The 23,889-nt window shown below is 43.0% G+C and overlaps 3 protein-coding genes across 7 annotated transcripts in view; 1 reads left to right on the top strand and 2 right to left on the bottom strand.

The window, feature by feature from the left end:
- LOC131706977 (zinc finger protein 883-like) overlaps positions 1-23,889 on the bottom strand; it is a 56,823-nt gene that overhangs the window by 21,915 nt on the left and 11,019 nt on the right. The gene's annotated exons all lie outside the window — the stretch shown is intronic.
- LOC131706970 (zinc finger protein 883-like) lies at positions 481-15,621 on the top strand. The gene is made up of 2 exons (XM_059008962.1): positions 481-3,313; positions 10,499-15,621. Exons 1-2 carry the CDS (start codon positions 2,833-2,835, stop codon positions 11,608-11,610), a joined length of 1,593 nt encoding a protein of 530 aa, XP_058864945.1. The 5' UTR covers positions 481-2,832; the 3' UTR covers positions 11,611-15,621.
- Positions 20,075-23,889, bottom strand: part of LOC131706975 (zinc finger protein 501-like) — a 34,219-nt gene continuing 30,404 nt past the window's right edge. For all 4 annotated transcript variants that reach the window (XM_059008970.1, XM_059008968.1, XM_059008969.1 and 1 more), the window contains exon 3: positions 20,075-23,668. In XM_059008970.1, coding sequence (XP_058864953.1) covers positions 22,623-23,668 — 1,046 coding nt within the window. In that variant the 3' untranslated portion in view covers positions 20,075-22,622. The remainder of the gene's footprint in view (positions 23,669-23,889) is intronic.

Raw genomic sequence — 23,889 nt, 5'->3', positions numbered from 1 at the left:
TGTGTGTGTGTGTGTATATATATATATATATATATATACAGTATATAATTTTTTTTTGTGTGTGTGTGTGTGTAAATACTCAGGAATGGGCAAAAGCCGGACCAAGATAAATCCTGCCGGACGGGGCTTTTAACCTGCTCCAATCATCTTAACCAACATCAATTGATTCCTCCTTGCCAGCTTACATAAAAAACATCTTTTAGCACTTATAGGCTAGTTTATTATTATCATTAATTAAAATGCGTAACACAGTCTATTTATATATATATATATATATATATATATATATATATATATATATATATATATATATATATATATATACACACACCCTACATTAGAGAGGAAGGACAAAACGCTGGGAAATTAAATACTGTATTAAAAACAGTTCTGTGGCACAATGATTGACAGGTTGTTCTTCCTATCAGTGATGTGGAACCCCTTTTCCTTTGAACCTACCCATTCCGGTTTGAAGTTAATGTTGCAGCGTTTTCCTTAATGTTGTTGTGTTTTCCTTTTTGTGTTTTTCTTTTTGTGTTTGTGTTTTGCACTTCAGGGCCATCGTAGATATTGCGTTAATGTGAGTGTGGATATTCATGTATAGTTAAATACCAAGTGGAAGGATCCTAGCATTTAATGTCCGTAAAACTTCAAATAATTGCCTGTCTCCAATACGCGCCGGGTCTGCTGGCAAGTATCGTAAATAAACACCGGAGGCGTTTAATTCAAGTTTTACGGTAATTGTAATTAAGCTGAGGTGATGCATCGATTTATCTATCGTTTGACGACTATCGATAGTCAAGCCTGTGCATCGTTTTTGTGTAAAGGGTTTAAGCAAAGCTACGTTTTTATTTATTTTTATTACATTTGTAATCAGCAATTATTTTTTGCGTTAAGCGCAGAGCTTCTCTGTTTCCCTCAGGTGTGACTCTCTGAATCTGCATGAGATTGAGCTCCCCCTCTCCCCCTGCCCGCCCCCTGTGAGTGTTTACTGATTGGGAGTCTGGTTTACAGGTTTAAACTGTGTTGGTTTTATTTTTCTTACACTGTGCTGGGGAAACAACCGCTAATAAAACAAAACAAACAAAATGAAGCTAACTCAGAGCTCTAACTAAACAATACTTCATGTGGTCCCTGACTGATGTCAGGACGGATAAGCCGTTTACCCATCTGAACAAATACAATCAAAACAGTTCATACGTTTCCCCCGGAACAACACACATACTGTGACTACTCAACTTATTTGCACAGTATAGTACTGGAACAAACGCATCTCTTGCTCACTCTTTGGTGTTGGTTTCTTTCACGTATTTCTGCTTCCACAATGCACGCACGTTTCCACTTCCTTACTCCTCTACACCCCCATCACAAAGCTGTCGGCTAAGCCCATTTTATTAAGGTGCCATTAATTTTAACAAGCAATTAACCAATTGACCATTATCTTCAATTTGTTGAGGAGACAAGCAACTATGGATTTTTCAGAGGCGTGCATACATGCGGGAACTCATGACATCTAGTGGTCAACCCCTTACACTGCAGGGAACAAAGCTCTTCTCGTTCTCAAACTAGCATACTGATTCTGCAGCACTTCACCACAGTTATCATATCGGTCTACTTTCGAGAATCAAACGCTTATAAGAATCAAATCATCCGGGACGGATGTGATTCTTATAAACAGTACACTGTATCTAAAACGTATCGACAATAACAATCAACCATTGTGTTATAGACTTCCTAACAAGTCTGGCATAAACAATTTTGGCTGTTAATCAAACTCTTTTTTAAAAAAAAAAAAAAGAAAAATGCTTCACAGAAAAAGGAAGTCCTACTACAGCAGCAGGCGCAGTTTACACTACCTTTGGGTTTCTGATCGCATCAGAACAATTCCAGATTTAAATCCTTTGATGGAAATGTCCGGTCTACTTTTAATGTTTTCAAGCATGTTGGCTTCATCCCTGCCATTCTCATATCCACTCTGACTCATTACTGCATACCAGTCTGCCAGAGGTATGTGTATTGCATGAAACAATTGTGAAAGTATATCTGGATGAATTAATTTGTTGACAATTTGACTAATACCATCTGCAGCACATGCACGTCTTGACCTTTAATTCACAAGCATTTCCTGCCCAACTCGCGTGATAACTCGTGTCACTCTGAAAAGCATGGAGATGCCTCCTTTTTCACCAACTCGAGTTCTGGGAGACTTCAGGTCAATTCGAGCGCACTCAAGATGGCTGTCCATAGAAATGAGGTACCAGATCAGAGACGCACGCAGCTCGAGCTGAGAGGCAGGGCTTTGACAGCTCACTCGCACGCCGTGTGTGAGGAGAGAGGAGGGGGTTCGACAGCTCACTCGGACGCCGTGTGTGAGGAGAGAGGGCGACAGAAGGAGACACGCAAAGGCAATTATTTATTTGAGAAATAAACATTTTGCGACTGCAACTGCCAGTCCAGAAAGGCTTTTTTGATTAGTTCTGATGCTATATAGTCCTGTACAGCTGCTTTATTTTCTGTTTTTATTTTGTCCTGTGGATACTGTAGCTTGATGCAGCATCCTTTAAAAGCCTCTTCACACTCAGAGATGCAGTTCAGCTTCAATATTCCAACTTTTATCCATCATTCTTCAATCCAGACTCTACAGGTTAGACAGATAAAATCTGGTATTATGAAATTATTACAAGAAATTATATGTTCCTTCAATACTAAAGACACCCCTGCTATTAAGGTCAGATTTTGTCGGCCTCTACAATGGCCTTAATAGCCCTGTATCTAAATAAATAAATACTCTTTTTTTTCCATCAGCTACTAAACAGAGTCCTGTGTGCTGCCATGGACAGTGTGAAGATGGAATCTGTCCAGATTAAAGAGGAGTTCCCGGAACTTGAACTGGTCCCCATTAGAGTGGAGTTCTCTGGGCTGGCTTCCCTCCCCATTAAACAGGAGCTCTGTGAGATGCAATGTGACAGCAGCCAGCCAGAGGTCTCTGAGATTAAAGCTGAGCACAATGAATTGGAGATCCCCCAGACAGAAGAATCCCTTCCTGTTAAACAAGAAGAGGTGCTGGAAACTGTCCGTATTAAATGGGAGCCCCCTGAAGTAGAGTTTGAGCACATGGAACCAGTGAAGGAAGAATCTGAGGACTTCAAACCAAACATCCCTGAGCTGGAGCCTGTATGCCTGCGGGAGTGTAGCGTGGTGCTGGAGAGAATCTGCGTGAGAGAGCAAGGCGCTGGAGAGGAAGGCTCTCCCAACAGCATGCAAGGAGGTGGAAAGGAAGACGGGCGCTCCCATTCAGAATGCAGTCTAGCAGGTGAGTGACTCCCAGTAGCTTTGACATTGTCATTCTAGATTGCGTGAAATCCACAGTGTAGTTGAGAGGGAGGGAGGGAGCATGTAGGTTACATTACTAGCTGTTTGTTTTTCGTGTACCACTCCAACCAGTTCAAGATAGGACTCTCTACTGGTGAACTTCAGATATTGTAGTCGGTAAAATCCTGTTTAGTGTGAAATGACTGATGACTCCACTCGATACCATTTTCAAGAAGCTTTAATACAATGCGTGCAAGGGAAGAGCAGCAGCCGTTACAGGAACACACTCTCTCTTCATGATTGACAAGGTAGCACGATATTTATACAGGATCAGCATAGCAACAAATAGGCAAATTAACACGTCATGATTATAGAACTTTCTCAAAGATGAAGACTCCCTGTGGCAAAGTGGATGGTAAGGGGAACAGGTGTAGCGGTGATGCGATGCAGGAGTGACAGACAGACAACGATAATTTGGTGAACAAGTGTTTATTGTGCTGTTTCCAGGTCTGGCGACCGTCAAATAATAAATCCCCGGCAGTACACAACAATGTGTAAAGCACGGGGAGCGTGAATAATCCCACACAGTCCTGAACAGAAAAACAAATGCACGGTCACCAGTCCTGGGTGAACTCAGTCGTGCAGGTGCTCTGTGCAGTGGTGCTCCGGATAGTGCTTTTGTGGCGACAGCTCCGGAGGTGTGCTTTAACTGTCTAGTAGTGCGACAAAAGACAGACAATTATAGACAGACAGAAATAACACACAACACGTAACACTTATTCCTTTTTTATATTTCTGAGAGCTCCTCTCTCAGTCCTTCTCTCCTCCTGTTTAACCCAAACGAAGGAAAAGAACAGCGTTACCCTGGCCCCTATATGTAATCCCGCATGATATCTAGGTAAACGGTTGCAGCTGCCTTATTACTTGCAGCTGCCCCTTGTTTACCTGTCAGATCAGTACGGTCTTACAACAGAGTCTCGCTTCCTTCCAGGCTGACCCACTTTCCGGTCCCGGAAACGAACTGTCAGGCCAGCCCTTCCAGATACTTCTCCTCCCGTTCTTTAGCGCCCTCACAGGTCGGGAGGAAGATTTATCACCAGAACTCATTGTATTTCTGTCACATATCCCACCGCTCAGAGTGGAGCCGAAGGAACACTCGGCTAAATCTACCTTTCCCATTGCTCCCCCCTCCCGGGAAAAATAATCCGCATTTTGGTGGTCTTTCCCCGCACGGTGTACCATATGGTACATGAAGGGCTGCAATGCCAGATACCACCGAGTTATCCGGGCATTGCTGTCCTTCATTGTGCTTAACCACTTGAGTGGGGCGTGGTCTGTGACCAGATCAAATGAGTGTCCCAGCAGGTAGTATCGTAAAGAGTGAGTAGCCCATTTAATGGCCAAACACTCTTTTTCGACTACGGAGTAGTTACGCTCCCGAGGTAACATTTTTTTGCTCAGGTACAATATCGGGTGTTCTACTCCAGCTACTTTTTGGGACAAGACTGCACCCAACCCTACATCCGAGGCGTCGGTGTGGAGGATGAATCTCTTGGTGAAATCTGGGGTAATAAGAGTGGAGGCCTGGCAAAGTTTACGCTTAATCGTATCAAACGCCCCCTGACACTCAGCTGACCATTTAATTAAATTTGGCGCACTCTTTTTGGTGAGGTCGACTAACGGGTTAACCACTGTGGCGTACTCGGGGATGAAGCGGCGGTAATAACCGGCTAAGCCCAGTAGTGACCTCACCTGAGTCTTGGTTTTGGGGATCGCTGCATCAACCAAAGCCTGGATTTTGGTGACCACAGGTCTCACCCTTCCATTTCCCATTAAAAATCCCAAATATTGAGTCTCTATCTTGGCAAACGCACATTTCCTCAAGTTAGCTGTCAGCCGGGCTGCCCTTAGAGACTGAAGAACGGCTGCAATCCTAGCCAAATGCTCTCGCCAGGTGGAGCTGTAAATCACCACGTCATCAATATACGCTGCTGCATATTCATGATGTGGGCGTAAAACCTGGTCCATCAGTCTCTGAAAGGCAGCGGGCGCACCATGTAGCCCAAATGGCATGGTTTTAAAGTGGAACAGCCCCTCTGGTGTTGAAAATGCGGTTTTCTCTCTGGAGCTGCGGGTTAGAGGGATTTGCCAGTATCCCTTCGTCAGGTCCAGAGTGGAAATAAACCTCGCTTTTCCCAGTCTGTCTAAAAGTTCGTCGACCCGAGGCATGGGATACGCATCGAACTTGGCAATAGCATTCACCTTTCTGAAATCTACGCAGAAGCGGTTGGTGCCGTCCTTCTTAGCCACTATTACAATAGGACTGCACCACTCGCTCCTGGAAGGTTCAATCACTCCAAGCTCGAGCATATCCCGTACCTCTTTGCGAACGCCGCTTCGTCGACTTTCCGGGATCCGGTACGGTCTTTCTCGCACTGTGACACCTGGAGGAGAGATAATGTCATATTCAACTAAGTTCGTCCTGCCGGGCACATCAGAAAAAACATCACTGAACTCCTCAATAAGCTTACGCAGCTCTCTTTGCTGATCCGGAACTAATTGCTCCCCCATTGAAATCGCTCTTGTGCTCGGGGTCTCTGGACAGGGACCTAAATCATCCTCCATATTGCCTGGGGCTATAAATAAGACCTCTCTTGCCTGCCAGGGCTTCAACAAATTAATGTGGTAAATTTCACGTTCATTCCGGCGATCGGGCTGTCTAATTTCATAATTTACTTTCCCTATAGCCCGAATCACCTCATACGGCCCCTGCCATTTAGCACACAGTTTTGACTCTGATGAGGGAAGTAGCAGCATTACCTTGTCCCCTGGTCGAAAGGTTCGAATCCGTGCATTTTTGTTATAATGCTGCTCTTGTCGGTGCTGAGCCGATCTGAGGTTGTCTTGGGCCAAACGACCGACCAAATCCAGGCGATCTCTGAGTAGGAGCACATACTTCACTACATTTTTAGACGAGCCTTTGTGCTCCTCCCACCCCTCTCTCAGCAGGTCGAGAATGCCGCGAGGCTGCCGGCCGTACAGGAGCTCAAAGGGGGAGAACCCCGTTGAACTCTGCGGCACTTCTCTCACTGCAAAAAGGAGGTAGGGGAGAAGTGATGCCCAATGTTTCTGCTCTTGTGTTACAAATCGCCTCAGCATCGACTTTAAGGTCTGATTAAAACGTTCCACCAGACCGTCCGATTGTGGATGATAAACGGACGTCCTGATGGGACGTATTTTTAATATTTTGTACACCTGCTGTAACGTATTGGACAGAAAATTAGTTCCGTGATCGGTCAAAATCTCCTTGGGGATCCCTACTCTGGCCATAATCTGGGCTAACTCGGTGGCTATTGCAGCGGCACTAGTGGACCTCAATGGAACTGCCTCCGGGTATCGCGTTGCATAATCCACCACTACTAAAATGTGCGTATACCCGGAGTCAGAAGGTAGCAAAGGGCCGACTATGTCCATTGCAATGCGCTTGAAAGGAGTGGAAATAATCGGCAGTGGGACCAAAGGGGCGGGGCGCACTCGACCCGGCGCTACTCGCTGGCAGTCTGGGCAGGTGGCTACATATTTTGACACATCAGTATGAAGACCTACCCAATAGAATCGAGCCAATATCCGCTCCCTCGTCTTCTCGGCTCCGAGGTGCCCCGCAAAAGGGATATCATGCGCCAGCCTCATGACCTCCAGCCGACAAGACGGGGGAACCAATAATTGTGTTACAGGCTGTCCTGTGCCCGCGGCTAGGTTTACCCTATACAGTAATTGCCCCTTGATACTGAAATGTGGATATACCAGCGCCCCAGCGCCGTCAACATCCTTACCTTCAATGGACCAGACCTGTCCCCAAGCGTGCACCAGTGACGGGTCGTTTTGTTGGCCCCACACTAGGTCCGCGCTTGAGTACCACGGGTCCGGTACATTGAGAGGGGCTGGAATAACATCTGCTCTAGTCGGTCCAGTAACCTCGCTCTCTCGGTCACACTGCGTTCCCACTCCCTTCGACTGGCGTTTGTTACCATTGCAGCACTCTCCCACCAGACCCCAGCCTTGTCTCAACAACGCTCCCTCCCATTTTGCGGTCCGTCTCTCCTTATTCGTTTTTCTAGGACGGAAAAGAGGGGAAAACATTTCAGTGTGAAAAGGAAACACATCACCAATTCGTTCCTTTTTTTTTTCCTCTGCCACGTTTACGTGTGTGGCTGAGACTGCCATTTCTTTCATCAATTCTTTGAATTTTGGCCAGTCTCGGCCCAGAATAACTGGGTGTGGCAACCTTTCCGCCACCCCGACTACAAGGTGACGTTTTATCGGTCCTACCGATAAATATACTTTTAATGTGGGGTATGCCGCCGTGTCTCCATGGATACAGGAGATGGCCACCTGACCTCGTGGCCGCCACGACACACCGCCCAGGAGAGCTGTCCTAATCAAGGTTTGCTCACACCCTGTGTCCACTAACGCGTGGGTTTTCACATTCCCTAACACCACATTAATCAGACAAGGCCCCTCCCGACCATTTTCCCCCCGCTTACCAGTCTCAGGTGCCCAATTGCACGCGGCCACGTCACACTCCATGGCAGCGGGGCATGACCTGGCCAGATGTCCCGGCTGGTGGCACCTAAAACAGATAGGAGGGACAGAGGGGGCATGGGTTAGAAATCTGTCCCGCTGCTGGTATGGCAACGGGGCAGGGGCAGCACCTCTACCCCAGCTGGGGGCCAACCTTGGTCTCCATGGGGGGGAGGCAAGGGGGCCCAATGGGGTCGGTGCTCTGGGAGGTCTGGGTCCCTGGAACGAGGGGGGTGGTGGTGATGATGTTGGAGGAGAGGGAGAGAGAGCGCGGCTGCTTCGAAGGGCAGGGGCGGACAGGATCCCAATCCGGGCAGAGGTCAGGGAGTCCTCAAAATCTTCGGCCAATTTGACCGCCTCCTCCAGGGTGTCGGGGTTGTGGCGCCGTATCCACGCCTGGGTTTCGGCGCCGACCACATGGCAGAACTGTTCTACCACAATGGCTTCCCCCATCTGCTGGGCGGTCTTCTTCCCGGGGGTCAGCCAATGCACCATGTGGTCGCACAACCTCTCCGCAACCACCCTGGGGCGTGTCTCCGGGGCTCTCCGGTACTCCCGAAACCGCGCCCGGTGGGTCTCGGTAGTAATATTGAGCCGGCGGAGGATAGCCTGCTTGACTAGGTCATACTCGGTGGCGTGCTGGTCGCTCATAGCCTGGTAAGCTGCCTGAGCCTCCCCAATCAGGCAGGGTCCCAGCTGGCTGGCCCAGAACTCCCGCGGCCAAGCCGCCGCGGTAGCCAGCCGCTAGAATGCCACCAAGTACGCCTCCGGGTCATCCTCCGCCGACATCTTCATCACCCGTGATCGTTTTGAACCCTTTAGATATCACATCACATATTTTCTGCCTCTTCAATATCGATGTAATGTTGCCATTGCTCTGGGGGTGGGTATTATCCCAAGGGCAGCAGTGTGGAGTAGTGGTTAGGGCTCTGGACTCTTGACCGGAGGGTTGTGGGTTCAATCCCCAGTGGGGGACACTGCTGTTGTACCCTTGAGCAAGGTACTCTACCTAGATTGCTCCAGTGAAAACCCAACTGTATAAATGGGTAATTGTATGTAAAAATAATGTGATATCTTGTAACAATTGTAAGTCGCCCTGGATAAGGGTGTTTGCCAATAAATAAATAATAATAATTATAACAAATGAATGCACTTACCCGTCACATGTGATTTCTGACTTCGTCACCAGTTTTGTGATACAAAGCCCATCTCTTCAATGTTATAATTTATTTGATTATCCGTCACAGCCCGTGTTTTCTTCATTTTTCTCTCTGCGTTCCAAATCAGTCTGAAGCAGTTGCTGTTAATTAATAGATACAGACAATAAATCTACTCACTACCAAACCACGCCCCAGTCTTGAGCTGTCCTTACAAATGTAACACGGAATTCTCCTGTCAGGACACTGCACTGTGATTGGCTATCATATTATTGTTAATAAAACAATGAATAATCCTCTCCCTACACTGAAACCCTAACCTGAAGGTCAGTATCCTGTACTGCAGTCATTACACATCTAAAGGAGTTCATGTTTGGCAGTGAATAAGTGTTTTTGTTACTTTGACCGGAGGTGCTGTAAAATACATATAGTGTTTTATATGCAAAAGTGGATTTTTTTGCCCCCCCCCCCCCCCCCCATTGGCTGCAGCATAGGGGGGAAATCCCCCCAGCACACAAAAGTGAAATTCAAATGCTTTATATATATATATATATATATATATATGTATGTATGTATGTATGTATTTTAAGCATGAGCTCTGTGTTTTGTATGTATGTTTCTGTTTGTTTGGTGTAAATTCAATTTCAACAAGAAAAAGACACACACGCTGCTTTTTGTTTTACAAAATGGGACCCCGCTTTCAGGAATTTCATGGAATGGTGTAACACACATGAACATTACTAAATGTGACCAAATGTTTGGTTAGAAAGTAATGGATCTCTCTCTCCCTATTCATCCAGTTATGCTTTTACACTCTTTTTTAAAGAATGTTACAATGTTACTATTGCTGTTTTAATGCCACCATGTTTTGAATAGGTTTATTCAACTTGAATGTTAAGTTTGAATTGCTTAATTCTAAAACAATGTTTCAAAATATAAATACAAAACTGTGTGTAGTATAGGGCTGTATTTTTGTAAATAGTTTTTACAGTTTTTTTCTTGCATTTTATATAACATATGTTAAAGTAAAAGAACAATTTTTACTTTGTAAAAACTGACATGTTTGTGGTGTTTGAAAGAACGATTTGACTTGTTTAAAATATAAGACTTCTAATTCATAGATTTTTCATGGTTTTTATGGATATTATTGTAAATGTGTAATGTAATACTATTGAACAATATATAAGTGTAGTGTGTGTTAGAGGAAATAGACCTCAAACATTACAGGAGAGCTTTGAAGGCAGATTTTGATTCCAGGGCTCGGTTTCACCAGCATCATCCGTTACTGATGCTGCTTTTACACAAAGTGAAGGCTTTAAGTTTAACTGTAACCCAGTGCAAGCCCCCACAGCTGAAATTCACATGCTTTAATCCACTCCACCATCTAGCCACATGCCCCAAGCCTACAAGCAGTCCATCTTACTTTCTTTCCTGTTCATATTTTCCAGGTTCCAGTCCAGCAGCTAAAGCGAGGGCGGGCGGTGGAGAATATCCTGACTGTGGGAAAGGGTTCACCCAGTTAGGAAACCTGAAAACACACCAGCGAATTCATACAGGAGAGAAACTGTATCGCTGCTCTGACTGTGGGAAGAGTTTCAGTCACTCAATAACCTTGAAAGCACACCAGCGAATTCACTATAAACCGTATCACTGCTCTGACTGTGGGAAGTGTTTCAGTAGGGTAGACCACCTTGAAATACACCAGCGAACTCACACAGGAGAGAAACCATATCGCTGCTCTGACTGTGGGAAGAGATTCAGTAATTTAGGAAGCCTGAAAGCACACCAGCGAATTCACACAGGAGAGAAACCGTATCACTGCTCTGACTGTGGGAAGAGTTTCAGTCACTCAATAACCTTGAAAGCACACCAGCGAATTCACTATAAACCGTATCACTGCTCTGACTGTGGGAAGTGTTTCAGTAGGGTAGACCACCTTGAAATACACCAGCGAACTCACACAGGAGAGAAACCATATCGCTGCTCTGACTGTGGGAAGAGATTCAGTCGGTCAGACAGCCTTGTTTTACACCAGCGAATGCACACAGGAAAAAAACCATATGGCTGCTCGGACTGTGGGAAGTGTTTCAATAGGATACAGCACTTTCAAGTACACCAGCGGATTCACACAGGAGAGAAACCATATCAGTGCTCTGACTGTGGGAAGAGTTTCAGTAATTTAGGAAGCCTGAAAGCACACCAGCGAATTCACACAGGAGAGAAACCGTATCACTGCTCTGACTGTGGGAAGAGTTTCAGTCACTCGGGAGATGTGAAAAGACATCAGCGAACTCACACAGGAGAGAAACCATATCGTTGCTCTGACTGTGGGAAGAGTTTCAGTAGAATGGGCAACCTTGTTTCACACCAGCGCATTCACACAGGAGAGAAACCATATAGCTGCTCTGACTGTGGGAAGAGTTTCAGAGATTCAAGAGACCTAAAAAAACACCAGCGAATTCACACAGTAGAGAAACCGTATCGCTGTTCTGACTGTGGGAAGAGTTTTAGTAGAACAGGCAGACTTGTTTCACACCAGCGAATTCACAAGAAACTTTAAGTCCCCAAATGTTTAGTTTAGGGTTAAACTTCTTCCACACATTGTAATTGTTATATGAACACAATGCTACCAGGGCGAAACCTTTACTGTCTCAGTCTTTTTTCTGTGTTGACCAATCATGTATATAATCACAGAAGTGTTGTGTTACTGTCTCCCAATGCAGGGGTTAGGATGTGTTGCAATGGAGCTGCACTGACTCATGCTGGAGGCTCATTGCACCATTATTAAAATCTGGATGCAGTGTTCATTGCATTTTGAAATGCACCAGCGAACTCACACAGGAGGGAAACTGTGTAGGTGCTCTGAATGTGGGAAGAGTTTCAGACACTCAGGAAACGTGAATAAACACCAGCGAATTCACAGAGGAGAGAAACCGTATCACTGTTCTGACTGGAAATAGTTTGTCAGGTAGACAGCCTTGTTTTACAACAGCAAACTCACACAGGAGAGAAACCGTATCTCTGCTCTGACTGTGGGAGTTTCCGTGTTAAATACAACCTTCAAAAACATCAGTGAATTCACAGCATGGGCGGAGATGGGGGGGTGGGCATTGCCAAATGACAAATGTTTTCAATAATTTTTTAAAATCCACCCTATCTTTAATAAACACTTTCTACACACTCAATGGCTGCAACTCATCGGCCAGATTCGAGGCTGGCAGGGTCAGCTTCTAGCAGCACCTACACAAGCTACTGCATCAATACACAACCGTTTTGTGAGAGAGTGGCTTACTGAGCTTCGGCTAATTTTAAAACTGTGAACAACATATTTGAAGCTGTAACTCTGCTTAGAAAATGACTATGCTATATTAGCTAAATTGTGATCAAGGATAAAATGGACAGTTTAATTAAACTGGTCTGCTTACTGATTCTTATCAGTGTTTGCTGCTCAACATGACAAAGACTTAAGTAAAAGTGAACAAAAAGATTGCAGGGTAATTAATCAGCAGAAGTAAACTGCATATGATTTCACGCAGGTCGTAAACTTATGTGACACTGACAGTTCTTAAAAAGGATTCGATAAGTGAAATAGTCAGATTGTGTAATCTCAGTTCTAATGAGACTTGACTACAATTAAATCTGGTGTGTGCTGATTTAATGACTGATTAATTATACAACACAATACTAAACAATGCTAAAAATAACATCTGTCTCTAAGTTGTGTTTAAATGAGCAACATGTACTTTTTAAAGCTTGTTGTATCAAATTAAGTTCTATCGCTCGGCCTCTCTGAGTCATTCTCAGTGCTGGAGCCTTCATCATGTTACGCAGCACCCAGGCAGACTCAAAACATGAATATATATATATATATATATATATATATATATATATATATATATATATATTGTAAAAGAGTCGCCCTCACGGCGGTTCGTTGCCCCTTTAAAAACACTGACCCAACACACCGAAATTGATTTTTAAGCGCGGTTGCCTCTCCATCTTCCTTGTCTGCTCCTCCTTAAGCCTCTCTATTAAATCTTTAAAATCCATTTTTGGGTCTCCAGGGGCGCCCACACTCGCTGCCACCATATGTAAAAGAATCGCACTCACTTCGGTTCGTTGCCCCTTTGAAAACACTGACCCAACACACAGAAATTGATTTTTTTAAGCGTGGTTGCGCTATTTTTAATAAAAACAAAAACAAAAATAAACAAAACAAACACCTAGCTCTCTTTGAGCACTAACTAAAACAAAACAGGAACCTAAACTAAAACAGGACAGCTAAGCTGTTTACCTGTACAAAAACAAAAGAAACAGAACAGCACACCCAGACAAGGATTCACTCTACCTTTTTTTTTTTTTTTTTAATTACGGCTGTACCCACACACCAGCACAATCGGGCTTCTACCCTCTTCAGCAGCTGCCCAGAGCAGACTGACTGCTCTCCTTTTAAACCCTGCACCTGGCTCTAATTTTCAATAATAGCCAGGTGCAGGTACTGATTAAACAATAAAACAATTAACAAAAGACAATTAACAAAACAAAAGTGTGCCTTCCGCACATGTTTTTTCTGCAGAAAGGTTTTAACCCCCTCCCTGCCATCTCATATATATATATATATATATATATATATATATATATATATATATATATATATATAATCACAACAAATACATAATCGCAACTAATCATGCATTTTTTAAATGACCCTGTGTACAATAAATGATATTTTTAGATTTTTTTCAATTATTTGTCTTGATTTGTGTGTTTTAATGCTGTACAGAATTCCTGTTGTTTTCCAAGATACTGGTTAATCTTCCCCTCTAGTTCCAGCTAGCACACAGCTCCTGGGTATTGCAACACTTGAGCAAGTTTAGAGCTCGGATGCAGTGCTTTTAACCCTGCAGTAAACTCCAGGGGAAGATGTATGTGGTAGTGGTATATAGAATTAATACAAAAATATATTTAATATCTTGTTAACCACAGGTAATTATTTATCAAAGACAGTTTACTGAAGGACCACTCAGCACCAGCAACTTCGGAATTGGAAGCAGTCAGTGCTTGGTCCAATTTAGGTGCTGGCGATTCCTCTACCTGCACCTGGTTACGCAAACTCACTTCAGTAATGAAAGCTGGTAGATGCTCTTCCACAGGTGGTTCACATGCAACAAACAAACCTTTTATAATAGCTTCTTTTAGCTGACTGTTGAAGAGGCGGCTTTTAAACTGCGGATCCAAGGATGTTGACAAATGAAAATGAAGGTCATCCATGAAGCTTGATTACCTTCTTGAGATCTGACTCAAGAGGTAGTCACTCATCTTCGATCGAGGTTCAGACTTCACTTCAATCTGGCCAAGTGCTCTGCGAATTCCAGCCACTGTGGGCACAGTGAGAGATGCTGTAGGATATTTTGCCCCAGAAAGAGTTGTGGTTGCTTCCTGAAATGGCTTCAGCATCTCACTCACTTCTTCCAGGAGCATCTTATCCTCAGCAGCAATGTTTAGTGCTGGGTCTCTTCAATTTCAAGGCTGCAATGTCTAACTACTGCACTTGTTGAATCACATTTTCAATCACTGGCAAGCTTGAGCTCCATCTTGTAATGCAGTCTCTCAGGATCTTCACTGGTTCAGATCCAGGTTCAGCCAGGTACCCCTTTGAATAGGCATTCCCAGCAGTAGGTCACCTTTTAAAAAGTGGGGCTATGGATTGACAATCACTGCAGATATTTCCTCTAGTAACACTTGCTTTCCTTGCCTGGGAAGAATAATCTCCTGCAGACAGAGGTGCAATGTATGAGCTAAACAAGGTGCCGTTTCAAGTTAAGAAGCTGGCACCACCTACAGCATTGGCACCACTGTCAGTAACAGCACATGCAACTTGCTTTAAATAAAATGTTATGATGAAGAAATGATTCAATACCTTAATAGTCTAATGAGTTTTTTGCAATGTCAAGTTGTCAAGCCTAATTGCTTTTAATACACTTACAGTAACCTAAAAACAGATATTTAAAAATGATATTTTAAAAGGTTCTTAAGTTTATGTAAAGTAAAAAAAAGACAATTGAAAATAAATGTAGCTGTTTAAAGACAGCCAGGAAATATTATTTCTGACCAACTAGTTCATAATAGGTGGGAAATATAGTATATTGACAAATTCTTTCAGTAATCTTTAGAAAATAATTGTTCTAATAATACTGATTAATTATAGAAACTTTAGTTCTCTATAAACCAGTGCATTTTACTTTTTGAATAAATGAAGTAGGGAGAATGTTCTATGTCTTGTTGTTTTAATAATGCATAATATTTTTTTTACAAAAATACAATTCATAAGAACAGGTGTTTTATACTTAAGAATTCTTACATAATGTTTAAGTAATACTACAAGAATGTATGTTTAAGAAAGAGATTTAAATTGCAGATACAACCCTAAAAATTCTTAAGTTTACTTCATCATAATTTTTGTTCTTAAATTAATAACCTTCTAGGCCCTGTGTGTATTTTTATGTGAGCTGATATCTGATACCTTATACAGCAGTAATGTAGATGTATTACTTATTAACTAAGATTTGATCTCAACCTACAGTTTGTATATCACTAATAAAAAACATATTTCCAAAAAAATAATAATTCTGTTCTTTCTTGCTCTGAAGTATTTTGCTGTAAACACTTGAATGATGTCTTTCCAGGTGTCTCTTCTGGTTGAATGTTTTGTCACCAAGCTTCTCATGTCACAACTTGCACTGTGCTTGACCCTGTTGTACAGACTGAAAACAGCTGGCAACATCTTTAGAATATGCCTCAGTTGTCTCTTCCTGCAACTCAGCCATGTTGGTACTGGAGAGTGCTGAAATGGTACTGATGCAAAATCTTATGGTGCAGCAACTGTGGTCTAATCAGAGCGTCTTCAACAGTGGAAAAAAACAAGTTTCTTCAGGTTATCATAAAGCAAGGTGATCACTAGACCCTGGGTCAAGAAAAGGTTAGATAACGTTATATTGGATTGGCTATATCTGGTAGAGGAGAATGTGTGCAGATATACATTAGAGGGGAAGCACCAGTAGCATAGGCGCTGAGAATTATTATTTATGTATTTTTAAATTGTATTTGGAGTGCATGTTCATGTATTTGTGTACATTTCAGTATTTAAGTTACCAGGTAAAAATGTATTAGCGAGATTTTCTTTCATCAAGCAGAAAAAGGTAAATCACAGAAGTGAAAATTGTATTTATGTTTTTTTTTTATGTATTGTCCTCAGTGATTGAGCACCCTTGACATCTGTATACTGTATTTAAACTGCTGATGGCATGCTTTTGCTTATTGTAATGTGACAGAGTGGCCGAGGACGGTGTAAATGATCAGCCTGGAGTCTTCATTTACAGTTTTAAACCAGCGTTGGTTTTATTTTTTTTCTTACACTGCAATAGTGAAACAAACTCTAATAAAACAAACAAAATAAACAGCTCTCAGCTGGAGCACTAAGTAAACAATGTGTGGAACAAACACTAGACCTCTTTCTCTTTCTCCTGCTTCCTTGCTCCTCTACACCCCCATCACAAAGCTGTGGGCTAAGCCCTTTTTATCGAGGTGCCATTAACTTTAACAAGCAGACAGTTAACCAATTGACCATTATCCATAATTTGTTAAGGAAAAGCAGCTGTGGATTTTTCATGGGCGTGCATACATGTGGGAACTCGTGACATCTAGTGGTCAATACATTACACTGCAGGGAACAAGCTCTTATCATTCTCATACTAACATACTGATTCTGCAGCAGTTATCATATCGGTGCACTTTTAAGAATCAACCGCTTATAAGAATCAAATCACCCGGGAAGGATGTGATTCTTATAAACGGAGCGCACTGTACATACACTATAAACAGAAATAACAGAAAAAACACCAGCGTGTTACATTTAAAGTTTAATACACTGTAGAGCTACGGTACAATAAAAATTACACAGAAACTGTGCAGGCTCTGCAATGTTCTATTCCTTGTTATTGTGCTGCCATCAAGAGAGTGCCTAACAAATACTCTACTGCACAACAATGCTAGTATTTAAAATGTCTTGCTTGCAAACACATTGTGTTTTACAGTATGTGTTTTGCAGCTCTCTGTCATATGGAAATGTTGGTATGCGGCTCATAGGATCAGGATGTATGGCCACCCCTCATATATACAGTACTTTACTGTTTCTCCCCCTTGGTATAATACCCCCCCCCCCCCGAGCAATTACAACATTATATCTGTAGCTGAAGTTCACCAGGAGCGAGTCCTATCTTGAACTGGTTAGGGTGGTACAAGAAAAAAATAGCTAGTAATGTAACCTGCATGCTCCCTCCCTCCCTCTCAAACACACTGTGGATATCACGCAATCTAGAATGACAATGTCACAGCTACTGGGAGTCAATCACCTGCTAGACTGCATTCTGAATGGGAGCGCCCATCTTCCTTTCCACCTCCTTGCGTGCTGTTGGGAGAGCCTTCCTCTCCAGCGCCTTGCTCTCTCACACAGATTCTCTTCACCTGTCAGAATGGCGACTCCACCTTCAGGTGGTAGAGTGCATTTGGGAACGGTTCGGGAGGGCCCGAGTCGATCTCTTTGCCTCGGCAGAGACTGACTCACTGCCCCCTATTATCTCGCTCCTCCTCTGTGACGGTCCACGAGGCATTGACACCCTAGCACGAGTGGCCCAGAACGCTTTTATACGCATTCCCGCCTATATCGTTGCTCCCAGCCTTACTAGAGAAAGTTTGGAGAGAAGAGGCGACAGTTCTCCTGGCGGCCCCAGATGGCCCAGGAGAATCTGGTTTGCAAACCTTTGCCAGCTGCTGCAAGGCCATCCCTGGGAGATCCCGCTGTGCAGTCAGGTGAGAGGCACCCTCTGCCACCCAGAACCAGACAGACTCCAACTGTGGGTCTGTCCACCTTAAGGCCCTCAGATGTGATAATCAGTACACTGCAGAATACTAGGGTCTCCTCCATGAGTGCACTGTATGCCTACAAGTGGAGATATTTTCAAAAATGGTGTATTACCAGAGTTCACGATCCCATCTATTGCCCTATAGCAACTATTTTACATTTTCTGCAAGATCTGTTAAAGGGGGCAGGTTCCCCTCTATGCTGAAAGTGTACCTAGCAGCTATATCTGCATGCCATGTCCCCATTGACTCAGTTTCCCCAGGCGTTCAAACTACCCATTTTCTAAAGGGAGCTCATGGCTACGTCCTCCTAGGAAGAACATCCTACCCGAGTGGAAACTAGATGTGGTAATGGAGGCTCTCAGGCACCGTTGGAGTCTATACATGCCATAGAGTTAAAAATTTCTCTCTTTTTGTTAGCCATTACCTCCAAGCAGGTTAGTGAGCTACAGGCTCTGTATGCGTGTTTGGGATGATGGAAACAGGTGGTTACGGCTTTCCACTTGAATCAATCAGTGGAACTAGAGCCTTTCCATCCCCCTCCTTTTTCTTCGGAGGAGGAGCGGCCCTCTTGAAGCAGCGACTGTCCCACTGGATTGTGGACACAATCTCGACTGCATATACTAATGCTGTCCTACCCCCACCTGGGAGGGTGGCCGCACGCTCTACTAGAGGAGTGGCTACATCATGGGCTCTCTTTAGAGGTGCCTCATTGACAGATATTTGTACTGCGGCTAGCTGGGCGACTCCACATACATTCAGCAGGTTCTACCAACTCAATGCAGATCCCTCCATGCCTAGGCACAAGGGTCCTTCAGGTTGCACGCTCACACCACAGAGATTAGTTTGGTGGTAGTGAGACTTCCCTCGTCTGTCCGCTCACGCTCCCTCGCGACGGCTTTCCCAAAAGTATCGTTGCTGGTTGTCTTCGAATTGAAAGGGAACTATAGGTTAAGGATGTAACCCCGGTTTCCTGAAACAAATCTTGCGAGGTTGCATCACTCGCGTTCACGGGTTCGATGCAAAAGAGAGCGTGATCTCCGTGGTGTGACTACTAATCCCCTCGGTAGGCGGGACCAAGGACGTCACTCCCTGGAGGGGCCTATCAGCAGCTCTCTCATAAAATGCTCAGTAAATACCTGACCTGTGGCAGGCATATCCCAAAAGGATTGGTTGTTGGTCGTCTTCTCTTTCAGGGAACCAGGGTTACACCCGTAACCTGTCGTTTTCCTGTTGCACAGGTAGATATTGTGGAAATAAGGTGCATCCGGGACAGTAAATGACAGTGACGGTGGCATTTGTGACGTCAAGCAGAAAAAGTGTTACTTTTGACTTTTAATATTCTGTGTTTTTGTTGGCACAGTCGCTGTACAGTTTAAACATATACAATTTTAATTCCATTTAGCTCAACTATGAATTTTTAAAATGGTACTACCTATTACATTGAACAACACACAGGGCCGTGTTTTGTAAAAAATAATAATAATAATAAACTCCCGGTTTTGGCAGTTAAGCTTTCTTGTATTGTTGATATTTACCGGTATTTATGTATCTATTTATTTGAAAGGGACAACGAACATGTTTTAACACTAGAACCACCCGATTTTTGAACTACCTAGAACCGCCACGTGGGTCTCCGTGACCCATACATTTTTAAACTGCTTCGTTATGAAAATGAAAGACATACTAATCGGATACAACTCTAAAGTTTTATTCATGAACATCATATCTAACATTTGCATCACAGAGACACTGTATTTAAATGGAAAATTAAACATAAAAGGCTTTATTTTTAAAATGAGCGCAGATACAGCACGACTACAAACAGTGAAAAAATATAACAAAATGTACATTTCAAAAGAAACGGGTACATGTACATATACCCGGGTACAGGTGTAAACGGGTATACGTACACACAAAACCTTAAAACCGAAATCATTGTTTCTAATACTACATGAAAACGCTACTTCCGGTATGACGGCTGCATTGGAGGAGCGTCCGCGTCTGCCAGCTGACTGTGCCTGCATGCAGGAGCTGTGCTGTAAACACAGATGCAGCTCCATTGAACACTATTGTGTAAACTGGTACATACAAACATGAAAAACTTTTTCTAATAGTAATATAAAGAATGAATATATAACATGCATCTAATGAGTGCAGCTTGCCGTATTCCAATCAAAATGACTACTTTCAAGATTAAATATGTCCTTCTGATATATTCCCAGGTGCACTTGTGAAACAAAACAAAGGACTGTTGTCTCCCCAGGTACATTGAAAAATAAGAAACTAGGCTTTGACTGAGTTTGCATCTTGATACATCCACAATCATAGCGACCTCTGTCTCGTAGTCAGTCTACAAACAAAGGCTTGGGAAAAAAAACAAAACACGTGTTGGGAGGAGGCGTGTCTTATTTGCTGCATTTACGCATTTAATCCGATAAAACTCAGTGTCCGATAAATATATAAAGTTGCTTATAGTTAAAGCATATTAACTGGAATTGTATTGCGTTAAACTGAAAACGGTATCAAAAGAACATGATTAAAAAAACTTTATTTTAAATGCAGGGCCTATATATATTGTGCGAGAATTTATCTCACGGACCTGACTCCCCCAGCGTGATGTACTTGTCATTTCAGAGGAAAAATACAGCTGTCTGCAAAAAAACAGTAAGCAGTAAATGCTTAGAACGAGCAAGCGTACGAAGTTAGTCTTCTCCTTCACAGTACTGAGTTAATCCACTTGAACAGGATCATCACGAATCTGATCTGGTACGCTGCTGCAATCGGGATCTTGTTTAGTCTCATTTAGCAGATGATCTACCTGTGAGGATTAACTTCTGTTCCACTGCAATCGGGATTTCAAGGTGTACTAACTTTAGTCCAATCAGCTGGACTAAACCTGCTTAATCCACTAGACAGACACATCACCTGGCACATTTGGTACACTGCAATGGATTAAACATTTGGGAGATGGCACTTTCCCTATGTTATGTGGCTCACTAGTATAAGTTTCTTGAATGGGTTAATGCAGAATGATACACTCAATGCAAGAGTTTAATACTAATACTTTATTAAACTCAGAGAACAGCAAGCAATGCAGGAAGGTATTGAAATGCACATTGCTTACACATCCTGGTGATACAGAGCAGTGCAGTATTCTGTTCTTTCTTTAGCATGGTTTAGTATCCTGTTGTATATCAATCAAATCATTCAATCAGCACACACAAGGTTTAATTGAACAGTCAAGTCTCATTAGAACTCAGATTACACAATTAAATTTTCTGTAATTAAGATCCATAGGTTTACAAAAGCAGGCACGAATACAAGCATGGACAATGCACATTGCAAAGCTACACGTCGCGCAATATTCAGCCATTCATCTCATAATACAGCCATGGGACACTATCATTGTTCATTAGTTTTAGAATCATGATGACGTTTAAATGAAACTCATTCCCCACACTGAGTTATCAATTTCTCCTGACTCGTCCATCAGATGAGGTGCAGAATAGTTTCCTTTCTGCATATTCCCGCTCCCAGGCACTGACTGCATTGACAGCCTGAGTTAAACTGACAGCAGAGAAGCCTCTTGTGACGTGTCCGCGTCTCCGCCCACTTTCTGACACAATCAGAGTGCAAGAGAGCTGAAGAGCATTTTTACCATTTAAAATGCATGCTCTTAAGAGTGATACACAAAACGCTAATTACACAGGGATTCATAATGCAAGGTGAACGCAGCAGGGATGGGAATTGTACACATTTAAAGAAGTGGTCAAATGTTGAATAATATGCTAGATGTCTAAACGGTCACATGACAAATTTCACCAAATGCATATTTATGTATTAATTTTAGTCATTTATCATCATATACGGTGCGTATCCAACTGCTGTGGATATTATAAAAAGGAAGCGTTTTGTCTTCAAGCAGCGGTAGATTCGAGTACTCTGAAATTGTAATGCTCTGGAAGTACTCAAGCAATATATTTCTCTAAAAGCCAACCCCTACTATCAAAGACTACAACCTTTAAAAAGCTGGGAGGCAGACCTTTTAATATCAGTCACAGTGCTCTTTAAAATTCCAAAATCCTGTGCTGTTCTTTTTTCCTGGTGACTTTTTTTCCCAGTGTCGGCACAGGTCACTTTCTCTTCTCTGCTGCAGCCATTGTGCATTAGCGCTGTGCAGAGGGGGATGCTCGTTTTTAATTTAATTTAATTTTTTTAAAAAGCATAGAATTTTGAGCAAAGTTACTTATACATATTTTTTTTTTAAAAATGCTTTTTTTTGTTAAATGAACCTTTAAGAAACAAAAATTCTAAAAACATACAATCCGAAAATGTTTTTAATATGTATATAGTTCCATCTCCACTGATAACTTCAATTACAACCATTGTTTGATTGAAGAGGACATTAAAATTGAAAGATTTCAATATATACTTTGGTGTGTATGGTTTTTTTTTTTTCACTTTGTAGTAAAGTCATTGTGATGTTAAAACGTTATTTTCTTATTCAGGGGTTCTTTGCTTGGAAAATACTAGCCAGGGCTGTCAGTATAAATCAGAATGCAATATAAAGAGTGTGTGTGTGTGTAGACACTGCATAGTATTTAAATGTTCATAAAAATGTACCAAAGCCACGTCCCTAGAACATAGTCTTTAAGGTTCCTCTCCTTTGTGAACTCGCTGGTGGTTTTGAAGGCTTTGTTTAACGCGGAAACTCTTCCCACAGACAAAGCAGTGATACGGTTTCTCTCCTGTGTGAATTCGTTGGTGTGAAATAAGGCTGTTTGACTGATTGAAACTTTTCCCACAGTCAGAGCAGCAATACGGTTTCTCTCCTGTGTGAATTCGCTGGTGTTTTTTTAGGTCTCCTGAATCTCTGAAACTCTTCCCACAGGCAGAGCAGCAATACGGTTTCTCTCCTGTGTGAGTTCGCTGGTGTGCTTTCAGGTTTCCCGTCTGAATGAAGCTCTTCCCACAATCAGAGCAGCAATACGGTTTCTCTCCTGTGTGAATTTTTTGGTGTTTTTTCATGTTTCCCCAGTTACTGAAACTCTTCCCACAGTCAGAGCAGATATACGGTTTCTCTCCTGTGTGAGTTCGCTGGTGTGTTTTCAGGTCTCCTGACTGACTGAAACTCTTTCCACAGTCAGAGCAGCAATACAGTTTCTCTCCAGTGTGAATTTGCTGATGTGAAACAAGGCTGTGCGACCGACTGAAACACTTCCCACAGAAAGAACAGTGATACGGTTTCTCTCCTGTGTGAATTCGCTGGTGTGCTTTCAGGTTTCCCGCCTGACTGAAACTCTTCCCACAGTCAGAGCAGCAATACGGTTTCTCTCCTTTGTGAATTTGCTGGTGTGAAACAAGGCTGTCTGACCGACTGAAACTCTTCCCACAGTGAGAGCAGCAATACTGTTTCTCTCCTGTGTGAATTCGCTGGTGTTTTTTCAGGTTGCTTGAATGACTGAAACTCTTCCCACAGTCACTGCAGCAAAACGGTTTCTCTCCTGTGTGAATTCGCTGGTGTGAAACAAGGCTGTTTAACTGATTGAAACTCTTCCCACAGTCAGAGCAGTGATGCTGTTTCTCTCCTCTGTGAATTTTCTGTGTTTTTTTTAAATGTCCTAACTGGGTGAAACCTTTCCCACAGTCAGGATATTCTCCACCGCCCGCCCTCGCTTTAGCTGCTGAACTGGAACCTGGAAAATATGAACAGGAATGAAAGTAAGAGGGACTGCTTGTAGGCTTCGGGCATGTGGCTAGGTGGTGAAGTGGATTAAAGCATGTGAATTTCAGCTGTGGGGGCGTGCACTGGGTTACACCAGTTTAAAATAATGAAGTTAAACTTATAGCCTTTACTTTGTGTAAAAGCAGTCAATAAAGACTCTGCTTTTAAAGTTCACCAGTAGTGAGTCCTATC

Source organism: Acipenser ruthenus, chromosome 38 (assembly GCF_902713425.1).
Source record: "Acipenser ruthenus chromosome 38, fAciRut3.2 maternal haplotype, whole genome shotgun sequence".
In the NCBI taxonomy this organism is placed as follows: domain Eukaryota; kingdom Metazoa; phylum Chordata; class Actinopteri; order Acipenseriformes; family Acipenseridae; genus Acipenser; species Acipenser ruthenus.
The sequence above is the reverse complement of the archived record's forward strand: the minus strand, read 5'-3'. Positions and strand labels throughout refer to the sequence as shown.

What these genes read in the sequence shown, in the direction of transcription:
- LOC131706970 (XM_059008962.1), top strand. Translation starts at nt 2,833, where the DNA reads ATGGACAGTGTGAAGATGGAATCTGTCCAGATTAAAGAGGAGTTCCCG. An exon ending in TTCAGAATGCAGTCTAGCAG is followed by an intron (nt 3,314 to 10,498) that starts GTGAGTGACTCC and finishes CATATTTTCCAG; the next exon opens with GTTCCAGTCCAGCAGCTAAA.